Source organism: Bufo bufo, chromosome 11, assembly GCF_905171765.1.
Source record: "Bufo bufo chromosome 11, aBufBuf1.1, whole genome shotgun sequence".
NCBI classification, from domain to species: domain Eukaryota; kingdom Metazoa; phylum Chordata; class Amphibia; order Anura; family Bufonidae; genus Bufo; species Bufo bufo.
In genome coordinates this window covers 20,803,618-20,816,282 of record NC_053399.1, presented here as the reverse complement: position 1 = coordinate 20,816,282, position 12,665 = coordinate 20,803,618, and the positions used below count along the sequence as shown (strand labels likewise).

General features: G+C 45.1%; 1 protein-coding gene across 4 annotated transcripts in view; it reads left to right on the top strand.

Annotated features, from left to right (window-relative positions):
• DGLUCY (D-glutamate cyclase) overlaps positions 1–12,665 on the top strand; it is a 131,308-nt gene that overhangs the window by 36,385 nt on the left and 82,258 nt on the right. For all 4 annotated transcript variants that reach the window (XM_040412108.1, XM_040412109.1, XM_040412107.1 and 1 more), the window contains exons 8-12: positions 2,541–2,801; positions 4,356–4,455; positions 9,087–9,235; positions 9,360–9,479; positions 12,411–12,562. In XM_040412108.1, the coding sequence (XP_040268042.1) occupies positions 2,541–2,801; positions 4,356–4,455; positions 9,087–9,235; positions 9,360–9,479; positions 12,411–12,562 (782 nt within the window). The remainder of the gene's footprint in view (positions 1–2,540; positions 2,802–4,355; positions 4,456–9,086; positions 9,236–9,359; positions 9,480–12,410; positions 12,563–12,665) is intronic.

Genomic DNA, 12,665 nt, shown 5'->3' with positions numbered 1-12,665 from the left:
TACCTATTCCAAATGCTGCCTGTCTATCTTCCCTGGGCCTTTTTCACTAACGTCCGCAGGCGTTTTTTTTTGTTATTTTGCTGGATAACTAGTCATAGAATAGCCTATAAGACTCTGACGTAACCTAAAGGGGCTGGGGGAATAGGGCTCGCTGATATAGAAGTGCTCTATCAGACAGTTTTTCTGGCCAGGATGGTAGATTGGCACAGGGGAACCTCCCATAAACTGTATGTCCCCATAGAGGAAGCAGTTTCGGGCTTTACACTCACTCAAGGCTTTTTGCTTCTTCAAATCGGTAAACGGCTGCCCTCCACACTAAATGATATCACCAAGGCGAACCTTCAGGTATGGGACTCTCTTCGCAGGGTGACACCTATATGGTCTTTCCCCTCCCCTATCACTGCACTAGGAGAACTTCTTAGTCTTAACACTCCATATATCTGTCTACCTGCCCTTAGAGCTTAAACACAAAGAAAATTGCGGATATCCTGGTGGATGGCACATTACCAGATTTCCCGACGCTGCGTAATCCGTTTCCTTCTATCTCTGTGACACAGTTTACCTATAATCAGATGGTCCTAGGCTTCAGGACATTCCTGAAACTAGGCCCACTGCCACGAGAAACCACTTGGCTGGAACGATTATCTGCACTACGTTCCCCTGTCCCTAAACTTATCTCTAGGATATACATGGAACGGATTATGCTTCCCCTGGACTACATTAGGGCCTGGGAACAAGAACTAGGCCAGACTCTCACCTCCCAGGAAATCTCACAGATCTACTAACATAGCTGTGGCCCTTCCAGATGCATTACATTGAAGGAGACTAACTATAAATTGACATGCCGCTAGTATACAACTCCTGTCGTCCTGCATAGGATTAATGCTTTCATACCTAACCTTTGCTGGCGCTGTCTTTTTCACGTTGACACTTATGTCCACATCTGGTGGGATTGTAACCTCATAAAACCATATATTGGCAAAGAATTGGAGAGCTCATAGCTAAAGTCTGTCCAGTGGCTCTATCCCTGACCCCAAGGATCCTCTTCCTCGGCCTTCCCCCGGTGTTCCTGCCACACTTCAATAGACAGCTTTCGGCCACACTGGTAGTAGCCATGAAAGTGCTGATCCCCCTCCACTGGAGGGACACTGCTTCCCCCTCAGTCTCCCAATGGATCCACAAAGTAGCCCAAATCTCCCACGTGGATAAGCTCTGCTATATAGCACAACGCAATCTCCCTAAGTTCCATAGACTCTGGAATGCCTGGAGAGAATTCACGTCTACACTAACTTTCGACCTTTTGCCATGATCTTCTGCAAATGTCGGAGGCGTATCGTGGTATCAGCGTCAGGGACTGGCTCCCCTGGGCGACTCATTGCCACTGATACTAGCGGTAGCCTCTGGTCCTCTTCGCTGAACTTGCTGAACTCGTGTTCCAGTCTGCTCTGAGGAGAAATAGATAAGGACTTTGCTATGTTGTTATTCTGACTTTCACTCAGAGGTTATAGAGCTATGTTGGTAGTTGGCCGATCTTGGCCGAGTATTCTTGGTGAAACTATTAACCTACCTTTAATATCTGGTTTCTGTTTGTGTTATGTATGCATAAAATTCAATGGACTTTTTCCACATGTGATGTTTATACATGTCCTATGTCCTAATATAAAGTTAATAAAAAGAAATTTGCAACAAATAGGCCTGGTCAGCAATACCATCTCATCAGAACCATATACTAAGGAACAGCCCGATATATTAACCCAAAAGCTGTCCCTCTGTGATGGACATCAGTACAGTAGATGCTATATTCTGTCCTTCTCCTCCATATGGAGCAGGGGGCTTAGGAGGTAAGATGTGGACCAGAGCAGTTGAATTCAGGAGGGCATGTATGGTCGCTGGCCAGGTATATGAGTACCTGATTGTCACAGAGTTAACTACCGCTGAGAGTTCACTATGTACCCGGCCAGTGGCAGAGAGGAGGGCTTGGGCGCCCCCCTAGGCATCGGCCCACCGGGAAATTTCCCTGTAGGTTCTATGGCCCATCTGCCCTTGCCTCAGTTCCTCTCATGCTGCCTCCTTTCCTTCGTTATGTTCTCCTATTAGATTCCTTTCCAGATGGCAGCCATTGTCTCAGACTTCCCCATGCAGAACGCTGTAGAAAAGTCTGACTTCCTTCACTGCCCTTGGTTGGACCAGCGCTGATGATGTAGGCACGGTGCCCAACCAAAGGTAGAGCGGGGGCTGTGGGAGGGCGTCTTATACTTTTCTACAATGCTCTGTCCGAAATGGTGTCAGCCATCTTGAATGAAATTGGGTAGGTGAACAGAATGAAGGAATGAAAGTGGCACAGGAAGAATGTAAGGCACCAGGCTTGTTGACTATACCTTCATGTGCAATAAAATTTTAGGTTTTAATGCTTTGAGCAGGATGGATGATGAGAAGTTTAGAAAAATTATGTTGTCGCAACCTTGCTTCTATTGTATTAGTCTTTACGATGGAAACAGGTAAATACCTTACTGATTACGCAATTCATGTATTTAAAACAGGTAACAGGGGGATTAAGAATCTACTCATCAAGGAAGAACTTCTGAAGTGCTGCCTCGCTCTGTCCCATGCCAAATCCATACTTATAACCACTGGATTCCCCACTCACTACCAGCAAGTTCCTCCTGAAGAAACGGACGGTCCTCCTGGAGCCCTTGCTATGACGGCCATGTTGCAAGCCCTTGGAAAGAAGGTTGCCATCGTTACAGATGGGCATGCCATTGACATGAACAAGAAAATTGTGCAGGATGCCGTAGAGCAAGGTATTATCCCTATAGAATTATAAATGCAGAATTAGTAGGAATTAACCCTAAAGAGACAATGTCAGGATAATCCTGCAGCGTAAGATAAGGCTCTGCTCACACATTCAAAACCCATTTTATTTTAATGCGGTACCCACAAACTGTGGCAGTATTCCTAGGATTCCACAGCAATACAAAAAAAAAAAAGAACACTGCTTGCCCACAGCAAATGAATGTACCGCTTGCTTGATAAAATCATCAGTAGGGCATGATATAGTTTTTAAAGGGAGGATGTCATCAGGAATTTTACGGTTAAACCAGGCAAAATGCTCAGCTCAATGTAATGATATTTTTTACTTTGTGATCCATTGCTTCATTCAGGGATCCATATGCGGTTAAGCGCACTGGAGCGCGGGCCTAAGTCACTCCGTGCACCCTTGCCCCTCCTGCTTCCTCTGCCAGCCCCTCCCTCTCCTTGATTGACAGTGCCCAACGTGATGACTGTATAGGAACCTGGCCCTTTCAAGAAGGAGCGGGAGGGGCTGGCAGAGGAAGCAGGAGGAACAGAGTGGCTTACGCACGGCCTCGTGATCAGATCTGATAGAACTGATCATTTGCATATAGATTACTTTTTTCCCCAAAATAAAGCAACAGGTTTCTAAGGGCTCATGCACACGAGCGTGTGCCGCCCGTTCCATGCATTGGCATCCCCAATGCACGAACACCTTCCATGTGGCTGGTTCAGATGGATGCAAACCCATTCAACTTGAATGGATCCGTGATCCGTCCACACTGCAAAAAAAATATGTTTGCGCTGCAGCGGCACGGACCGAAATGCCACGGAAGTACTCAGTAGTGCTTCCGTGGCCGTCCACTCCTTGCCTCCGCACCATATCATCCGGATTGCCGACCGATGCAAGTGAATGAGTCCGCATCTGTGATATGGTGCGCACATGGCCGGTGCCCGTATATTGCAGACCTGCTGTTTGTGCGCCGCAATACAGGGACCGGCCGACAACGAGAACTAGCTGAGCTAGTCCTACAAGTCATTGTGGCTTGTTTATCACTGAATTTCCTGCTGACAAGTTCCCTGTAAAAATAAAAAATGCAGATATTGAAACTTCAGGGCGTGAATAAGGCAAACTGGGGACCATTGCTTTCAAGTGCTACAGCAACATCAGATGTTTGGTAAAGTACAGATATTTGGCATCAATGTACACAGGAGAGATAATGATTCAATTTTAGGCAAAAAAATGCATTCTTTGAACCAACTGCATTAATGTACAATGAACAATGATCATGTAAAACATTTAAAAAATTTAATTAAGATGTTGGTTTTGGTTTTCAATAGTAAAAATGCGTGGCAGACGGTTGCCAGGTCCCAAACCTTGGTCATTTACATATACTTATGAGAGATTATTTTGGTTTTCTGGTGCTTTTAGGTTGCAGTTGCTGACCCGCTCTGACTAACAGGAGGACATCTCATTTGGGGGTCCTCAGCATTGTGACCTAAAGGGCATATGGAGAGCGGTTGGAAACACAATTAAGTTATTTATTCTTTGATGTATTCACCAGGAGTTCTGAAGATGACTGTACCTGTGTTATCTTACAAGGGAGAAACTCCAGAGTGTGCTATGAAATTTCTGTGTGAGAATGGAGACCCCGCTGCACCCAGGTAAGAGAAGAGTTATTCACGACAATGCTGGTTCTGTAGGACACAGCATGAACGTAAATGATGATCCACTGAGTTTGCAATATCAATAAAAAGAAGTAATCTCTGTTATATCTGTAATGTCTGTTATACAGTCGGATGCGAAAGTTCGGGCAACCTTGTTAATCGTCATGATTTTCCTGTATAAATCGTTGGTTGTTAAGATAAAAAAATGTCAGCTAAATCTATCATATAGGAGACACACAAAGTGATATTTGAGAAGTGAAATTAAGTTTATTGGATTTACAGAAAGTGCGCTATAATTGTTTAAACAAAACTAGGCAGGTGCATAAATTTGGGCACCACAAAAAAGAAATGAAATCAATATTTAGTAGATCCTCCTTTTGCAGAAATTACAGCCTCTAAACGCTTCCTGTAGGTTCCAATGAGAGTCTGGATTCTGGTTGAAGGTATTTTGGACCATTCCTCTTTACAAAACATCTTTAGTTCATTCAGGTTTGATGGCTTCCGAGCATGGACAGCTCTCTTTGTCACACCACAGATTTTCAATTCTATTCAGGTCTGGGGACTGAGATGGCCATTCCAGAACGTTGTACTTATTCCTCTGAATAAATGCCTTAGTGGATTTTGAGCAGTGTTTAGGGTCGTTGTCTTGTTGAAAGATCCAGCCCCGGCGCAGCTTCAGCTTTGTCACTGATTCCTGGACATTGGTCTCCAGAATCTGCTGATACTGAGTGGAATCCATGCGTCCCTCAACTTTGACAAGATTCCCAGTCCCTGCACTGGCCACACAGCCCCACAGCATGATGGAACCACCACTACCTTTTACTGTAGGTAGCAGGTGTTTTTCTTGGAATGCGGTGTTCTTTTTCCTCCATGCATAACGCCCCTTGTTATGGCCAAACTCAATTTTAGTTTCATCAGTCCACAGCACCTTATTCTAAAATGAAGCTGGCTTGTCCAAATGTGCTTTAGCCCACCTCAAGTGGCACTTTTTGTGCTGTCGGCGGAGAAAAGGCTTCCTCTGCATCACTCTCGCATACAGCATCTCCTTGTGTAAAGTGCGCTGAATGGTTGAACGATGCACAGTGACTCCATCTGCAGCAAGATGACGTTGTAGGTCTTTGGTGCTGGTCTGTGGGTTGACTCTGACTGTTCTCACCATTCGTCGCTTCTGTCTATCCAAGATTTTTCTTGGTCTGCCACTTCGAGCCTTAACTTGAACTGAGCCTGTGGTCTTCCATGTCCTCAATATGTTCCTAACTGTGGAAACAGAAGCTGAAATCTCTGAGACAGCTTTCTGTATCCTTCCCCTAAACCATGATGGTGAACAATCTTTGTCTTCAGGTCATTTGAGAGTTGTTTTGAGACCCCCATGTTGCTACTCTTTAGAGAAAATTAAAAGAGGAGGGAAACTTACATTTGACCCCCTTAAAGGGACACTGACAGGCCAAAACAGCATATATAGTTAGATATATCACATTACAGGTCTTATACAGTCTTTTAAAAGCATATAAGTATCCCCCCTGTCCACCTTATAAAGAGCGAAATATAAAGTTTTATAACCTGCATCTGCGGTCAGCAATCTGCCCAAGGGGCGGCGTTTCATGTGAAAATGCGCCCAGCCAGCCTTCCCAACTGCCGTTCTTAAGCCCCGCCCAGCTCATCATTATTCACTTCGCTGGGCGGCGGCTAGAGCTGCAGCTGCCTCGAAGACGCAGGCTGGTGTGTGTACGCAGGCGCGATCTAACGGCACGGCGGGGCGCAGGCGCAGAAGATTGGGCATGAACGATGCCCGGAGTATTGAATTGCGCAGGATCGGGACTGGGGAGAGCAGAGACAGGATAAGCAGGTTATAAAACTTTATATTTCGCTCTTTATAAGGTGGACAGGGGGGATACTTATATGCTTTTAAAAGACTGTATAAGACCTGTAATGTGATATATCTAACTATATATGCTGTTTTGGCCTGTCAGTGTCCCTTTAAATACTCTTTCTCATAATTGGATTCACCTGTGTATGTAGGTCAGGGGTCACTGAGCTTACCAAGCCAATTTGAGTTCCAATAATTAGTTCAAAAGGTTTTGGAATCAATAAAATGACAACAGTGCCCAAATGTATGCACCTGCCTAATTTTGTTTAAACAATTATAGCGCACTTTCTGTAAATCCAATAAACTTCATTTCACTTCTCAGATATCACTGTGTGTGTCTCCTATATGATATATTTAACTGACATTTTTTATCGTAACAACCAACGATTTATACAGGAAAATCATGACGATTAACAAGGTTGCCCAAACTTTCGCATCCCACTGTATCTATTAGCTAATCCCTGCATGCCATGCCATTGATGGAACATGCATGTCTGTAGCGGCATAGCTATAAGGAGTCATCAAGACATATTGCACAATATTTCAGTAGATTGAATTAGTAGTCAATAGTGTTGAGCTAACTTCTGTTTTCGAGTTAGGGTACTTTCACACTTGCGGCAGAGAGATCCGGCAAGCAGTTCCGTCGCCGGAACTGCCTGCCGGATCAGGCAAAACGTATGCCAACTGATGGCATTAGTAAGACTGATCAGGATCCTTATCAGTCTTAAAAATGCCTGATCAGTCGAAAAAATGCATTGAAATGCCGGATCCGTCTTTCCGGTGTCATCCGGCAAAACGGATCCGGCATTTATTTTTTTCACCTTTTTTTCTCAAGGACGGTTTCGGCATTCTGGTATTCTGAATACATTCCTATGGCACTAATACATTCCTATGGGAAAAAATGCCGGATCCGGCATTCAGGCAAGTGTGCAGTTTTTTTCGCCGGAGATAAAACCGTAGCATGCTACGGTTTTCTCTTTTGCCTGATCAGTCAAAATGACTGAACAGAAGACATCCATTTAGAATGCATGGGGATAAAACTGATCAGTTCTTTTCAGGTATAGAGCCCCTGTGACGGAACTCTTTGCCGGAAAAGAAAAACGCTAGTGTGAAAGTACCCTTATGGTCCGTGGTAACGGAATTCTTAGATAACCCGAACCTTGTACGCCGAACTTCAAAACAGAGGTTCGCTCATCCCTAATCAGCTTTTTTTGTGTCTTCCCCAATTCCATGCCCCACACCATCCTATCTGTGGATCCTGACCTTCATGATTCATGTAAAAAGTGGCAGAACTGCGTTGAATACGAGCTGTTGGCATATAGGGAGAGAGCAATGAAGAGTTGTCATTCCGAGTTTTTTGAAATCTTTGTATTTGTACTGTAAGGGTTTGTGCAAATAGCTGCAGAAAGATCCACCAGGATTTTGCAGCAAATTTGTAGCAAGATCTGCATGTTACATTTGAGGATCTGCTGTGGATTTCACCCTATGCATTTAAAATCTACATTGCATGTCCATTAGCACTGTGAATATTTTTTTCTACAGAATGTGGATGGGATTTTATAAAATCTCATCAACTTTGCTGGTATTGTAACAAGTTGCAGATTTTCCACACATCCAATCCCACAGTGGAAAATCCACAATGTACCTACCACATGTGAAGTAAAGCGTACTGACCATAGACCCTAAAGGGAAATTTCCCAGACAGCGATACAGTGGAATGCTGCATCAGGGATAGCAGTATTTTGTGCTGCACTGTGGTATTTTGTTCTGTTGGGGTGGTATGTTGTGCCACATTAAGGTATTACTGGCCCTTCCTACTTCTGTTGCCTTCTGTCAATTTGGACCCATCCTGTAACATGGGGCCACTTTTAGGGCTTTTTCCAGGGCCACGGACACTGCTAGGCTAAAAATGAGTTTTCAGCACATCTCCTACCAATGGTCTGTGAAAATCACTGACTGAACACGCATGCTATCTGTATTGTGTCTGTAGTTTTCACGGAACCGTGGACTATAATGTGCATGAGGGATCTGTAACCATGGACAAAAAAGCCCATGCTTTTAAGGTGTCACCATAAGCCCACAGTCAATGGAAAACCACTGATGTGTGAATGCACGCTTTAAAGTCAATGGATGTGTAAGGGGTATGTGGAGAGCAAAGACAGCACATGTACGTGATTCACTGATGTGTTAAAGAAGCCTTAGGAGAGCAAGGTAACTCAAGAAACAGCTTTACTGGATAATAAGGGGCTCCACACAAAACATTATTAACCTCTTCGCTACATGTACGGCGCTGGAGCAAAGTGCAAACATGGTGCTCGCGTGTGCAGCGTGCGTTATGGCCGGCGGGTCTCTGCTGTTTCAAACAGCAGAGACCCGTGGCTAATGACCGCGACCGGCAATAATGCCTATCGCGGTCATTAAAGCCTTTAGATGCTGTGCCAGTAGTGTGGTCCCTGTGGCCATAAGCCTCTTGATTTACCTTCTGTCTTCGATACTACTGCAAACTTTCTATACACTGCTATCCGCAGGATCAGGCTGTCAGTCCTGTACTGTGACAGTGAACTAATATAATCTATTCTTTGTAGAGGAAATATAGTTTGGTAGTCTAAAAAAAATTTAATAAAACAAATACAGCGTCTAAAAGGTGAAAGTGTGCTCTAGGCATCAAAGCCCAAAACACCCCTGAGACATCAATTAAGCAGATTAAATGTTTTGCTGTTACTTCTGCTAATCATAAATTTCCATCATTTTCTTTTTTCAGGTTTGACCATTTAGTAGCCATAGAAAGAGCAGGAAGGGCAAGTGATGGCAATTATTATAATGCAAGGAAAATAAATATCAAGCACTTAGTGGATCCCATTGATGATCTGTTTGTTGCTGCACAGACTGTTCCAGGCATCAGTACAACTGGTATGTACCTCTTTTCTGCAAATAGTATGATATGACTGCTCCTGTTTGTGTAATTGACTGTATACCCACTAGAGGCAAACCTTCACAAGATGTGGTCCTTCCATGGGCACATGGCATTTTACAGGTGTTGGAGATGGCGGAAATGAGTTGGGAACAGGCAAAGTGAAAGAGGCCGTGAAGAAATATGTTAGAAATGGAGACACCATTGCATGTGATGTGGCTGCAGACTTCACGGTGATTGCTGGTAAGTGATCATGTTGTGCTGACTGTGTAAAGAAGATATTTCCTTCTTTCAAGTTATTAAACAGTCTGTACAATAATGTATTAGTCGTTCCTCCTTAGGAAAAATCTGAGTGTTATTATGGTCCTTGTTTTGCCATAAGATTTTCCTGACCCCTGAATGGCAAATTTATTCTTTTGGTGGACTGAAAGCCTAGTGACAATCAGTGTATGAATTGGTTATATTCCACATTTGTCTTGCTTACTTTTAAAGGGAGTCTGTCAACAGTTTTGACTATGCAGAACTGCTAACGGCGCTAAGTAGGGCACAAGGAGATCAGTACAAGCAACTCTGATAAGTCACCCCTTTTACCCATGACAGCAACGAGGGATATGTGTGCAGACAGCCTATCACACACCTTATGCATAATGCCTTATTCACATGTCCGTGTTCGGTCAGCGATTTTGAGCCAAAACTACTTGAGGCTCTAAGCACAGATCTTTCCCTTATACCTGATCTGTGTGTAGGCTTCACTACTGGTTTTGGCTCACAATCACTGATGGAAATCACTGACCAAAACCCAGACGTGTGAATAAGGCATAAGGTTTGCCCTGCTCTCCTCGGCCTCTACGTAGTGCTGTCAGCAGTTCTGCATAGTCAAAACTGCTGACAGACTCCCTTTAAAAGAAAGCAAGAAAACTTTGGAATATACGGAAACCAATTCATACATTGATTGTCACTAGGCTTTGAGTCCTGATCTGAAATTCTTTATAGTTAGAGTGGTGCACACCCCACCAAACTAATGCTCATAACTAATGCCCTTTAAGCTATCCATGCACATTAGATGGCAAACTTTGTGATTTGGACATGACTAGCTGACCATTTAATGTGTTTGCGGGTGTCCAGACTCTTCCGCTAATGGCAGATGTCAGTGGGGAGTCCTTATGTTCTCAAGGGAGATATGCCACCGCCAAAGAAGTCTGGAGAGGACAGCAGTGTCTGGCAGCAGCTTATTCCCCTCTCCCCATTGAGAAGGACATGCACGTTTGGCTGAGCGGTGTTCAAGCAGGTCAGAAGGAATAGCTGCCAGCCAAATGAGCTCTCGGCTGACGGCTATCTATTCTGTATGGCCAGCCTTAAAGGAGTTGTCCTACTTCAGCAAGTGGTATTTATCATGTAGAGGAAGTTAATACAAAATACTTACTAATGTATTGTGATTGTCCATATTGCCTCCTTTGCAGAGATGGCTGTGCTTGCACACTATATGAAAAGGTATCGGCCTCTCTGGTGGCGGGGACCGTGGGAGCTCACATAGGCTGGTGCTTTTTTCTATAGTGTGCAAGCACGACCACCACGGAAACGAGCAGTGCATAATTTGATGGAAAAATGAATCTAGCCAGCAAAATAGGCAATATGGACAATAATAATACATTAGTAAGTGGCTTGTATTAACATCCTCCAAATAATATATGTTAGGGGTGCACCGAAATTTCGGCAGCCGAAAATATCGGCCGAAAATGCACCTAATCCACTTCGGCCGATATTGTTACATATCGGCCGAAAATATGGGGTGTGGGATTTGTCACCCACCATCTGCGGGCGGGCGGTTTACTTTGTCACTGCATCTTTATTTTACCTTACAATCGTGAGGCTCCAGTAACTAACAACTCTGCAGGCAGAGCGGAGGCCGGCGTAACGTCACTTACTCACGTGACGCGCCTGCTCCGCCTCCTTCATTCATAAAGTGGGCGGAGCAGGTGCGTCACGTGAGTAAGTGACGTTACGCCGCCCTCCGCTCTGCCTGCAGAGTTGTTAGTTACTGGAGCCTCACGATTGTAAGGTAAAATAAAGATGCTGTGAGCAGCAGGGCCGGGGCTGTTATGGGTAGGGGGGATCGGTCTATGGAACTGCTATGGGGAGGGGGGATCTGTGCACTGCTATGGGGAGGGGGGGATCTGTGCACTGCTATGGGGAGGGGGGATCTGTGCACTGCTATGGGGAGGGGGGATCTGTGCACTGTTATGGGGAAAGGGATCTGTGCACTGTTATGGGGAAAGGGATCTGTGCACTGTTATGCCCATAACAGTGCACAGATCCCCCTCTCCATAACAGCGCCACCCACAGATCCCCCTCTCCATAACAGCGCCACCCACAGATCCCCCTCTCCATAACAGCGCCACCCACAGATCCCCCTCTCCATAACAGCGCCACCCACAGATCCCCCTCTCCATAACAGCGCCACCCACAGATCCCCCTCTCCATAACAGCGCCACCCACAGATCCCCCTCTCCATAACAGCGCCACCCACAGATCCCCCTCTCCATAACAGCGCCACCCACAGATCCCCCTCTCCATAACGGCGCCACCCACAGATCCCCCTCTCCATAACGGCGCCACCCACAGATCCCCCTCTCCATAACGGCGCCACCCACAGATCCCCCTCTCCATAACGGCGCCACCCACAGATCCCCCTCTCCATAACGGCGCCACCCACAGATCCCCCTCTCCATAACGGCGCCACCCACAGATCCCCCTCTCCATAACAGCGCCACCCACAGATCCCCCTCTCCATAACAGAGCCACCCACAGATCCCCCTCTCCATAACAGCGCCACCCACAGATCCCCCTCTCCATAACAGCGCCACCCACAGATGAATTTCATTCATGAAAAAGAATTATTAATAAAATCATTAAAAAAAAAGTATTTTAAAAGTATTTGGGCAAAAAGGCAGTTTCGGTTTCGGTTTCGGTTTTCGGTCAAGGGCATCCTGAATTTTCGGTTTCGGTTTCGGACCAGAATTTTCATTTCGGTGCACCCCTAATATATGTTATTTGGTGAAGTGAGACAAACCCTTTAATGCAGATGATTTCGAGTTGTATGAGTGCAAAACAATTGTTTTGATAGCTTCACGTCTTTTCCCAGTCTGATAAAGATGACTTTGTTCTATAACCTAGGTGTGTCCAACTGGGGAGGTTATGCCGTGTCCTGTGCTTTATACCTCTTGAATACCTGTGAAATTCATGAACGTTACTTGAGAAAGGCAGTTGGATTCCCAAAATTGTCAGAGAAGGAGACCTGGGCCTCCTCACTCCCCAGTGTCCAAAAGGTAATATTTCAGAGATTGGACTAGCATATTCTAGTGATATGCCAAGACTTTATCAGATGGGGATACCCCTTCAAGATTTAGTCTGGGCTGTGCACTGAATTTT